The 11,912-nt window shown below is 39.1% G+C and overlaps 2 protein-coding genes across 2 annotated transcripts; one reads left to right on the top strand and one right to left on the bottom strand.

The window, feature by feature from the left end:
- The first annotated feature begins 2,238 nt into the window (after positions 1 to 2,238).
- Positions 2,239 to 6,327, top strand: LOC123509636 (Hermansky-Pudlak syndrome 1 protein homolog). Its single transcript, XM_045264071.1, has 8 exons — positions 2,239 to 2,508; positions 3,029 to 3,166; positions 3,531 to 3,643; positions 3,905 to 4,150; positions 4,345 to 4,574; positions 4,790 to 4,914; positions 5,045 to 5,239; positions 5,460 to 6,327. The coding sequence occupies exons 1-8, from the start codon at positions 2,374 to 2,376 to the stop codon at positions 6,282 to 6,284; spliced, it is 2,007 nt and encodes a 668-aa protein (XP_045120006.1). The 5' UTR covers positions 2,239 to 2,373; the 3' UTR covers positions 6,285 to 6,327.
- A 1,645-nt stretch (positions 6,328 to 7,972) lies between these two features.
- On the bottom strand, positions 7,973 to 11,872 carry LOC123509601 (exosome complex component RRP43-like). The gene is made up of 6 exons (XM_045264027.1): positions 11,597 to 11,872; positions 10,780 to 11,017; positions 10,144 to 10,251; positions 9,284 to 9,463; positions 8,983 to 9,030; positions 7,973 to 8,317 (listed from the first exon to the last, which is right to left on the bottom strand). The coding sequence occupies exons 1-6, from the start codon at positions 11,644 to 11,646 to the stop codon at positions 8,108 to 8,110; spliced, it is 834 nt and encodes a 277-aa protein (XP_045119962.1). The 5' UTR covers positions 11,647 to 11,872; the 3' UTR covers positions 7,973 to 8,107.
- Positions 11,873 to 11,912: the final 40 nt, after the last annotated feature.

Below are 11,912 nucleotides of genomic sequence, written 5' to 3'. Positions count from 1 at the left end.
GTTAGACAGTTAAGCAGAAACATGAACAAATAAAATTCAAAATTTAAAACTGACTTTTAAAAGAACTAAATATCATTTCAAATTCCACATATTTGACTTAATTGGTTGATTTCACTCTTAAAACAACACAGGGGAGTCTTTGATATCATAAAGGTCCAATTATAGCTTGAAATAAAAATTCCGTAAATGGCAGATGGGAATTTTTGACGTTAAAAAAGGCACATACCTACTCCACAAAACAGCACTAAACGCCACACATTTATCGAAGAAAGGCGCGGAACACACTTTAAATACATCTAAATACTTATATAAACCATAAAAACATACAATGGAAGCGTAATATTATCGTTTGGAAATATATGATAAAAGTATTGGAACCCGCGGGAGAGCCGGCTTCCGGTGGGGTCCCTGGGGGGAGGGGGTCACCGAAGGGGGATCAGCGGAACAGCTGGCCCTTATGTTGCCTTTATTACCTCACCAAACCAAAATTAAGCTATTTCAATAATATTTGACCCCGGGATATGAAAAACTACACTAGTGGCCTTAGAAATACCTTATATAAATGAAGGTAAGACGCTGTGGAGGGATGTGATGAAGGTAGTAATGTTGTCTTGGCTTGCACTGCTGGAATATGAAAACACTCCTCACTCACATTTATGTATGTGTGTTTAGATGTATTTAGCTCGGTTATGAGTGTGTTTTGGATATATACAAGTGTGTTTTCCAGGATATATAACTGTGTGTTGGTGTGTCTGAGTGTGACCGAGTTGTAGGACTAGAGAGTAGACACTGTTTAGAAGCAAGAAATAGGGCAAATAGGATCCTGAGTTTTATAAATAGAAATGTTAGTTATAAAAGTAAGGAAGTGGTGCGTAGCTTATATAATTCCTATGTTAGGCCCCATTTAGAGTATTGCATACAGGTCTGGTCACCCCACTATAGGCAGGATATTAACATGTTAGAAGCAGTTCAGAGAAGAGCAACTAGGATGATACCAGCTTTGAAGCGCCTGGAGTATAGAGATAGATTAAAGGAATTAAACATGTTTTCATTTGAGAGGAGATGTATAAGAGGGGATATGATAGAGTTATTTAAAATGTTCTCAGATACAAACTACATAGATGTGAGATCTTTCTTTACCTTAGAGGAGGGAAGTAGGACTAGAAATCATGGCAGGAAGATTAGAAAGCAAGGCTGCAGGTTAGATATAAGAAAATATTTCTTTAGTCATAGGGTGGTAGACTTCTGGAATGCATTGCCAGAGACGGTTGTAAATAGCACTAGTTTGACAATGTTTAAAACAGATTAGATAAGCACTTAAATTTATTAGATTTATAATTATGTATAGCGCTGCATGATAGTTTTATAAGAAATTTACTATAGTTAAACAAGACATGATCCCCATGTATGGGGATTACAGATTGTAGAGGAATTCGCTGCAGGACTTAGCCCTGTTAATGGGACAAATATTTAGAATTAGTATATAATGTATTGTGTACTTGTAAGTGTATCTTTAAGTACTGATGACGAGGTCGCTGTGCGACTGATACAGGATAACCTAGATGGGCCCTGGTGGCCCTTTGTTATCCTATTATTTATGTTATGTTATGTTATGTTATGTTAGACAGCCCATCGCCTCCCTAGGGTCCACCACCACCACCCCAAGTCTGTATCTGTGAATCTGTGATGGCAGTCTCTGTACGGGGGTACAAATGTTTGTGATAAATATCTATTGCTACATCTATTATTAATGAAATACTATAGTTAAACATATCTCACACATCGGTTTCTTGTTTATTTGTCTTTCTTTTCGTCATTGTGTCCAGCTGTGGTTATTTGGCGAAGCAGTGAATATTAAGTTGTTCTTAGTTTTATGGCGAGTGTTTGCATCTCCCGCGCGAAAAGAAAAAAAAAAAACGAGGTAGTCTATATTATGAGAGGTAGACTATGATAATTCGTTCCTTCTCTGTCTCTATAGCCTCTTTTCTTGATACATGTGTATTTTTGACAGTATACCAGGATGAATTGATAATAAGTAGAGGAATATATACATTTCATCATGCATATCTATCTTCTTATATATCTGCCAATCTATTTACTTTTCTGTCTAGGTACCAAGCTGTCTATTTATTTATGTATCTACTTACCTATCATAACCTTTATTTATGTTCGTGATTATTCACCCACAGTGAAAAAATAAATGATAATAAAGAAAGGAAGAGAGCCGAAAGGTGAGTGTGTAAGAGCATAGCCGAGAGCCGATCTGTCACGAGACCGTAAGAACATCTGCTGCTGAGTCTGACAGTCCGAGACTCTGCTCCGCCCAGCCTTGGCCATCCTCTGCAGACGCCAGGGCCTGCGGAATCAGTGAAGATGCTTGCTGTGCTAATCTTCGATCAGCTGAATGATGTTGTGTACCTGCGATGTGACCATAAGTTTGTGAGACATGTCCGCTCTATGGCCGCAGCTCAGCGGTTGCTGGGGGAAGGCGAGGTGGACCTTGACGAGGTGAGTGACTGAGTGGTGGGACGGGGCAGAATAGTGTTGTTTTAAAGAGTGACCCTCATTATTTTACTTCATACATGCATTTCCGCCGTCACTAACAAGATGGTGTTTACAGTAGGTGAACAAGGATAACATTGACCAGGTGACACCTGGTTGGCTTCCCAGGGTGCTGATACATGTAGGTAACCCTATCTAGCAAGGCCCCATAGATCCAACAACTGCTGGTGTGTTAGTAGTATTTGATTTGACCAGCCAGGATTATCAAGCCTTGCAGTTAATGTAAGTGTGTGATGTTTAATTAAGATAGATAAACCACTGGAAGCTGTTTGAGAGTTTGTGTAAAATTAAAAGATATTTATGAAATTTTGCATTTCTTCCCTTCCTAGTTATTTTGTTTATTTGTGAAAGGTGTAAGTGCCATACATCGTTAAAGATTGAGTTTTATATACATATATATAACCAAATCTATTTATTTTTATAATGTAAACAGCTTCTACTCCAATGCACTATTTCCTCCATCTAGGTCACTTCATTGGATCCCAACATTGTGGTGCAGCTGTTTTCACCTCTGGTAACCTCTCAGCGCATCATGGCAACTCAATTCAACAACCCATACACTTCTGTCTCCTGCCAAGATGGAACCAATGTAGTCTTCAAGGAGGTATGTTTCTCCTATTATCCTGGCAACATGTCACCCTAACTGTAGACTACCATACAAGAAAATTTAATCACTTCTGATACTGATTCTGATTTGTAATGATGCATAACATGGGTATATATTGGTTGGTTGGTGCAGGAAGGGATCCGAGTGTGGAAGATAGTCTGTTAGTCTTAAGGTGTTGTTCTGATATATGACTGTATATTTGTATCTGTTGTTTGTACTGTTGTCTAAAATGCACTCATCATCGTCAGATAAATTTGCTAATATTTTTGTGAAGAGCTGAAGGATGATATTACACTGATAGCAAACATTTCTTCATGTATACTTAAAGCTCAGGAGCTCATGGTATTAAGTTTACTTTCAGTATGCTGGCTATCTGTTTGTTGGAGTTGCTCACCAGGAAGAGACTCATTTGCAGCGCATTGTTAGTGTTGCAATTAGAATGGTACAGCTCATAGTGGGCCCATGTGTTACTATGTAAGTATTTTTGTTTGCTCAGATATTATGCAAGAAGGTATGTTTGATCTAATGGCATAACTAATTGATGTATTGTATTGACAGGAATGTTGTATGGTATTGCAATTTTTGTGGGGACTTGAGCTTGGCAAAAAGATACACTGGTAGAATTATTTGTGTTGGTAGAATATGATAAGATATCTTGTAATTCTTCAAGATTTGCAATGACAATTTTTCTAAACTTAACTAAACTAATATATCATCTTTTTCTGTCTGTAACAGCTTGAAAAAAAGTGAGGAAAAGTGCAGCCTGCTTGACAGCTTGCTAGAAGCATGGCAAGGATTGTATGCCAAAGAACAAAGTTATTTGGTTGAAGCAGTTGAGAGACTCATAGTTAATGCAGAGCTCTCTGCTGCTGCCGTCAAGTCCCTTGCTGCTGTGATTGACACAATGAAGCCATGCAAGGATCTATCTCCATGTCATGCTATGTTTTTTGTCAGAAACAAGCTGTTGGCTTTATATTCCAGGTATGGTCAGGTTTATTCTTATTGGATTACCAAATAGAACTTTAATTTTTTATAATTGACTGTATTGTTTTATTTTTTAAATAATTGTAGATTTTACTGGATATTATAGCTCTGAGGATGAACGTTCAATAATTACTACTCAATGTTGTAAAACATTGATGTTGCTTCTTCCAACAAAAAAATATATTCCTCAGTCGAAGTGCTCCAGAGCTCAATGCATCTGACCTGCTGTTCCTGAACCTACTGGTGACAGCAAGTCAGGTTAAGGATGGGGATTATACAGAGGATATAGCACCTAAGATGGCTGTGACACCTGACGAGAAGAAAGAAGATGATGGGATAGAATTAGACAGTAGTGACTCTGGAGAGTTCTATAGCATGCCCAACACTCCTTTGCTGGGGAGGAATGCCAGCCATGGAGAAGGTCAGTGCTGTCTCTTGGTGTTGTGGGACCAGGAGGATTCATAGTAGAGTATTTGTATTGACTTCCAACTCAATGATTTTGCTTAATGTTTGGCCATTGTGGCTTCAGGAGCAAATTGTCCTGAAAACTTGATCAGTTATGAAATTTGGTTGGGAAAAGGGTAAAGAAAGATAGAATATATTCCTTATTGGTAATGGAAGATGTACATTTTGCAGAAGTATCACAAGGAAAAATCCGTAGCAACGTGCTACTGCTGCGGACAGATGCCTGTCAGCTGACCCCTCACCTTGTGCACTATGAGACCCTTTCAGATGGCTTGTCCTTGGTCATTGTCTCAGAGGTAAGGCTCAACCATCTAGTGCACATAATTTATGAACCGACAAATTGTAACTAGTGCTTCAAGAGTATCTCTGTACAGTATATTGTACTTAATCCATGAAACACAAATTAAAGGAGAGTTTCTTCCTCAGGTGAATCGTACGCAAATATCTATACAGCTCCTTACACTGTTATCAGGCTTAGAAGAAATACTGACAGGGGACATGAATGGACGTGGAAAGTTGATTCTAGATGCATGTGAGGCAGCTGTTAAAAAGTCTCAAGATCTGGCTAAACGTATTCCAAAAGGGAAGACTTATGAACGTATTGAGAAAGCTCTGCAGCAGGTAACCATCCTTTAAATGATTTATGTTTTATAGCAGTTTTCATATTTCAGGTTAAGCTGAATGTGTAACTTATGCAAGTTGATGCTGCAGATGACAAACTGGTAGCAATTATTGAATCTTATCTGCTTAAAACATGAAGGAAAGTAGTTGGTATTTACAGCTGGTATAAGTCTTCACAATATTGTATTCTTCAACCAAAAGTGTTCATCTTGTTTTATAGGTTCAGTTTCGCTGGGACAACTTGAAGAGGAGTGGCCTGGAGGAATGGCTGAAAGGTGGAGGAGATTCCAACATCCCAACTCGTGTAGATGCCTCTCTCACCTCACTGGTGGACATAGCACGCTCTGCATGGCGGATTGCCTGTCTTGCAATAAATGCTTCTGCCACAGCCTCTCAGGTAGAATCTGCAGTAGCCATGGCTTCAGAACACATGGCTGACTACTGCCACTTTCTTGAGGTGAAGGCCTTGAGAAACATGACGCTAGGATGCCGTTCAGCTCTCACCATAAATAAGTACTTGGAAGATTTCCCTGGCCTTGTTCATTTTTTGTATATTGACCGCTCAACCCACCAACTGACATCTCCCACCTTGTTACCTGACGAGGCAGATGTACCTCAGGAATCAGAAAGCCCAGCCAACAGAAACAGGGCCCTCACTGTCTCAAGAGTGTGGTCCATGGTGGAGTTTGCTCGCTCCCATTTGAGCAAGGGCCATTTGTCACTTATGTGGAAAGATACAACTTTTAATTATGCCTATTTTTTGTGGTTTGAAGATAGTAGTAGTAATCCCCTGAAACCTGGAGAATTAGATGAGGCCACAGACATGCTTCCTCTGCCTGGAGTCCTATGTGAGGACTTCTACAGGACTCTTTGCACTCAAGCATTTCCAGGCATGGATCCCAATAGAATACGTATTTATGAGCTCTTCTGTGTTCACCTGGGCTTGGCCACCTCTCCCTGTGTGCTGGAACACACACGCCGCCTCGCTGCCACCATATGGGAAGTGGCTGGACCAATTGATGCAAATCCTGCAGATCTTCTGTAAGTTTTGCCTCTAGTATTATCAGATTTTCATGAAATCACAAAAACACCAAATAACACGGAGATATTCTGAAATGCTCCTCACAGGACACCTTCAATATTTGCAACCACATCATTTCTGAGACCTTTCTAAATGGTAACAAATTATGTACCTCAGATTGTGTCACAGACATTTAATAGTGTCTTAGCTAGGTGTAATACTATAGTCCTGCTCGTCTAAGAATGTGGATTGGGTGCTGCCCCCATGGGAAATAGCGGGAGGACAGCGCTGCCATACCTTTAATCCCTCGTTGGCTACCCCCCCTCTCTCCCTCTTCCTCCCTCTCTCTTACCCCTCCCTCTCTTTCTTCCTGGTCAAGGACACCGCAGCTGACCTCCCATCACCTGTATGGATGGCGGGCGTGATTGGTGTTGCTGCCGTGAAGATTTGAATGTAGTTTTTTTCTTACTTATGTCAGCTTATTTTAAAGTACTTTCCTTCACAATATAATCTAATTATAACTATGGAACTATTTACCCATCCCAAACTGCAAGGAAACCTCTTTATAAGTATATTATTTTTTTTTAGCAACACTGTAAAATATGTATGCCACGTTTCTTGCCAGGCTTATGAATATATTATCAATAATAAGTTTACTGCTCTCTCATATGTTGTAATACTAAGGCTAAATGCGTATGTATATTTGCTGACCATATTTGCTAAAGTTTTACTACTATTAGAACTCTGCTGCATCACTGGCTATGAGACATGCTTCACCACTGTACAGCGGGAATTCCCCAACAAGCCGCACCCAATCCACATCGTTGGAGGAGCAGGACTATAGATGCCATGTTGCGTACTGTGGAAAATTTTCTTTGGGGAATTATGAAAATGTAGTTAGCTGTTGTTCCTTTTTCAATGTTTTACTCAATTATAGTGAGCTCTTCTAAAACAAAGTTCACTTCTGTGGATGTTTGCATTGTTTTCCCTCCTTCATTATTTTTGGTGGTTCATGAATAGATAAAAATTTGTTGATAGAGAATTCAGATATTGAAGGTGTCCTGTAGTGTCTGCCAAAGATGTACCCATATGCATTCCAGTATCAGGTAGTGCTCTAGTAGATATTATCATTGTTATAACATGTTCATTGTGCCAAAATGTATTGTGGTTTACTTTTTAAAGAATGTATTTATAGATTTAGTTTTATATTGGTCATATATTTTGTTGCATTTATATGCATTTGGTCATGCATTTATTTATTCTTAAGTGTTACTAACGAAAAAACCTTTTTATTGAAATTTATTCTATATTAAGCAATGGTGTAGCAGCTATTACTTCTGTCATTGAAAGGTTTCTAGTCATTGTGAAAGATCTATGTATTACATAATTTGAATGGTACTTAAATTTTTACAGTCTTATTTGTATTTGAAAATGAAAGTGATGAAAAAGTGATGGAGTGTCTTTGCCTTAATAATTGGTAGGCCCACTGTTTGCTTCATTAATGGTGTATGGCACACTGGTGGAGGAGAGGTTTAAACTGCTCCTTCCATGTGACTTTCTAAGAGGTAATTTTTATCAGATAGGTGAAGGCTTCAGTATGGACAGATGAGTAAGTAATGATAATGTCTTGTCTAAATTGCATCAACAAATAGATAAATAAGTTAGTGTTCTAAAAAGTGATAAAATTAAAGCAGGTGAAGTAAATGACGTGGTAAATAACTCCAGCTTTTAATTAATACACAGAACAAATGTTGAAAACAAAGTGATGATACAGGAAAGATTTGCCATTTTGCAGGAACCATTCACAAGAGTTTATCAAGTTCACTTCTCCTGTCTTCCAACAAAGATCACACCTTCCTCTCTGCAACAGCTTTATGGATTGCAGAGTTGACTAGTGTGACTCTCTTTCTGGCAAGGTCAATAAACTTGTCCAGGAAGTTTGAGGCAATGGAGTGTCCGCCAGGCTTGTGTATTGTGCACAGTGAGCCATCCTCCAGGAGCACCAATGTCACCTCCCCCCCTCCCTGCTCCTCGTCTTCTGCCGTTGGATCCACAAGCTGAAGTATAAGTAATGATGCAGTTATTTATCTAGTAACTCGTGTTATCTATGTGGCTCTTCAATATATATCTGGAAAATGTCATTACAGGCAAAAAAGCAAGTTATTCTTCCCACCATCTAATTTATTTATTCATTAAAATTTTCTAAGGAAGCATTTAACCCCTTCAATACTGAGACACATTTTTACCTTGATTTTTGGGTATGATTAGGCAATTTTATTTGCATTAGGAAGGGTCTATGAAGATCAAAAGATTAATGGACAGAGTCTTCACTATTCTAATCCCAATATATGTTTCTGAAGCTGTATAAAATTGCCAAATAGTAACCGAAATTAATGTGAAAATATGTCCTGGTATTGAAGAGATTAATGCCTTCAGTACCATGAAGTGTTTCCATGTTCATTCTGCTGACTATTTGGCAGTTCTATGCAACTTCAGAAACACATGTGGGGGATTAAAATTGTGAAGACTCTGGTCATTAATCTTCTGACCTCCATAGATCCTTCCTAATGTCAATAAAATGGACTAATCATACACAAATCTCAAGGTATAAATGTGTCCCAGTATTGAAGAGATGAATAAAAAATAATGATGAGATAATAGTGTACCAACATGCACCAAGAGATGGTTACATTTTTCATTTGGTTTGTGGATGAGTATATACCTGAATGCTTTCACTGTACATGGTGAAGGTTGAGGAGACTGGTTTTCTCTGTTGAAGTAAAGGAAAAAATATAATTAACTATGACTTGCTAGAAATGTAATGTCAGTATTTATTTTCACTGCATGATAAAAGAGAGAGAGAGAGAGAGAGAGAGAGAGAGAGAGAGAGAGAATTTTATTCACAGTTGTCATCTCATACTAATTTTTTTTTCAATACTAAGACAATGAGGAAAAAAAAAAAAAAAAAAAAACATATAACGACATGGCAAACATACATTTAACTCTAAGGCAAATGACAGTACCTTCAATTTGAGAGGAAGAGTTTTTTCTGGAGACACAGTGGTTCTTTCACTCTCCTCGTCATAGCTCACTTCAGGCAACAAGACATTTTGTAACGCTGCCATAAGAGCAATGAGGGACGCATCGTACAGGTTCCCATCATAATTCAGACACACCACATCGCAGTAGAGGCACCACGCAAACTGTCAAAGAGGGAGGTAAGACATTTATACCTTTTTTTTGGCTAACTCTCTCAGACTCGCAAAGGGACTGGGAACTAAGTGGACCTTTTTTTTTGTTGCTTTTGGCCAGGTTTCCCCCTAAAAAACATAGGTACTATACATTAATGAACATGCCAGTAAATTATATATATTTCATCTTATTGTATAAAAGAAGCATATGAAAGTCTAAGGCAGCATTTCCCAACCTGGGGTGCTAAAATCAATTACAGGGGGTGCTGGGAAGTGATGCACACACTTCACTTCTTTTATCCTTCTAATAACATGATATTAGTTTGGGTTGCTGGACTGCTTAGACATGACAACAGCGGGTGCTATGGTCGGAAAAGGTTGGGAAATGCTGCTCTAAGGTCTCTGTTCTGAAATACTTTGTTCTCTCACCATCACTGCTTTCCAAGGGCTCCAGTTGAAGATATTCGTCTTTTTAAGAGTATTTTTATGGTTCTGGTGATGGACTGGCAGGATTTCTAGTTTATTTAAAGGAGAGACTGTCTTCAAAACCCACCCAGTTGTCTCTGGCCTTGGAAAATTGTTGTAGTAACAGGAGAAGGCGAATTTGGATGTAAATGGCATAGTTAGGTGTTTATTAGTGGCTGGTTGGCTGTGGAGGGCAATGTCATTGGTATGTCTGCAATAGTACTTACTTTGTTGGGCACAATGCACAAATCTGAAGGAAGCAAAACCTCAGCACTGGTTATGACATTCTTCAAAAACTGACTCAATCCAATGGCTCGTTCCCCTGGTGGTCCGGCCTGGAAGAAAAGGAAATTCTATACTTCTTTCTTAGAGAGTATGATTTACTTTATTGGTGTGAAGGACAAGAGGATGCAGAGATTATACATGACAATTAGCAAAAATCATATAGCTACTTATTTACCACATCATCTTTCCGGCCACTAAGTTTTATTTATTTTTTTCATATAAATATATACAATGCAGGTTTTTCATGGCAGCTTAGAGGCTAAAGGAGGTATTTTTTGGGCTACCTCCTATCTGAAAGCTCACCCTTACGGAACCATTACCTTGAATTCTTTAACCCCTTCAATACTGAGACACATTTTTACCACGATTTTTTGTACGACTAGACAATTGTATTTACATTAGGTAGGGTCTATGGAGGTGAAAAGATTAATGGCCAGAGTATTCACTATTTTCATCCTCCGCACAAGTTTCTGAAGCTCTATAAAGTCACCAAATAGTTACCAGAATGAATATGGAAACACGTCATGGTACTAAAGGGGTTAAACGAAGCAAGTACCAGTAGCAGAAAGTTTCTGTACCTTAAACATTGGTGAACAGCAAGGATACAGCTCCACGTTAGGCACTACGAATCCCTCGTCTGGGTGTCGCAGTGTGGGCGTGGCAATCTCCGCCTTGATGCCACACATGACGGTGGTGTGGCCCAGACGTACTGTAGCCGACCCTTCTGCCGTGGTGACTGTGCCCACTTTGATATTGATGGGTCTGAAGCTTGAAAGATTACGGCTATCTGGTCTTTTGCTGTGTTCCAGGAATGTTCTGAAATTAAAAATGTCTTTATTACCATATCATTTCTAACAATTCAATGGTTTGCAGAATTAAGCCAGTCTGCCCTCAGTATAGTGGTCACAAATTGGACACATTTAACAACTTCCGGTAAATTTGCAGTTTCAATCAATATACTCTACATTTCTTTTTCCCTGTGTCTAACAAGCTTGGGGATCTCCTGGGAAAACGGAATTTTAACCTAACCTAACCTAGTCTCATTTTCCAATAGGGTAAAATGGGGTTAGAAAAGCTCATAGAAGTGTGATCTAGACAGTGAGAATGTGCATAGATGTGATGTATTTGTTCAAACTGCAATAATATCAAAATTCATTTCAGTAACTTAACTCCTTCAGTACTGGGAGCCATCTTTACCCTTGAGTTTTGGGTATGATTAGACGATTTTATTTACATTATGAACTGTCTGTGGAGGTCAGAAGATTAATGGCCAGTCTTCACTATTTTAATCCCCATTTAAGTTTCTGAAGCTGTATAAAATCACCAAATAGTAAGCAGAATTAATATGGAAGCACGTCATGGTACTCAAGGAGTTAATAAGGAAATAAGACGTACTTGTAGTAACTGTCTGGCTCAAAGGTCCGCCACACCTGTAGGCTGGTCATCACTGCGGTGCTTGGTTAGTGGTGAGGGGTGGTGGTGCAGCAAGACAGCCTGGGGTGAGGGGCTGGACAGACAGACAGACAGATAGACAGACACTGACAAAGGCACAGGCTCAGGCAGCATACAGCGGCGACCACAGCACAGACCACAGTGTGATACCAGCGCGTTCACTTCACGTTCAGGCGTTCCCACGTTCACTGTTTCCAAACACAGGGCACGTGCTTAAAATACTTTGTTAGTTAGTAACATTTGATGAATAGGGATTTGA

Source organism: Portunus trituberculatus, chromosome 27, assembly GCF_017591435.1.
Source record: "Portunus trituberculatus isolate SZX2019 chromosome 27, ASM1759143v1, whole genome shotgun sequence".
Classification (NCBI taxonomy): Eukaryota; Metazoa; Arthropoda; class Malacostraca; order Decapoda; family Portunidae; genus Portunus; species Portunus trituberculatus.
The sequence above is the reverse complement of the archived record's forward strand: the minus strand, read 5'-3'. Positions and strand labels throughout refer to the sequence as shown.

Bases quoted from the DNA above. Each gene is read 5' to 3' on its own strand.
- LOC123509636 (XM_045264071.1), top strand. From the start codon at position 2,374: ATGCTTGCTGTGCTAATCTTCGATCAGCTGAATGATGTTGTGTACCTG. The intron at 2,509-3,028 runs GTGAGTGACTGA...TCCTCCATCTAG, and splicing joins GCGAGGTGGACCTTGACGAG to GTCACTTCATTGGATCCCAA. The intron at 4,915-5,044 runs GTAAGGCTCAAC...TTTCTTCCTCAG, and splicing joins CCTTGGTCATTGTCTCAGAG to GTGAATCGTACGCAAATATC.
- LOC123509601 (XM_045264027.1), bottom strand. From the start codon at position 11,646: ATGACCAGCCTACAGGTGTGGCGGACCTTTGAGCCAGACAGTTACTAC. The intron at 9,464-10,143 runs GTAAGTACTATT...CCTCTTTGACAG, and splicing joins TGTGCATTGTGCCCAACAAA to TTTGCGTGGTGCCTCTACTG. The intron at 8,318-8,982 runs GTATATACTCAT...CTTATACTTCAG, and splicing joins TGTACAGTGAAAGCATTCAG to CTTGTGGATCCAACGGCAGA.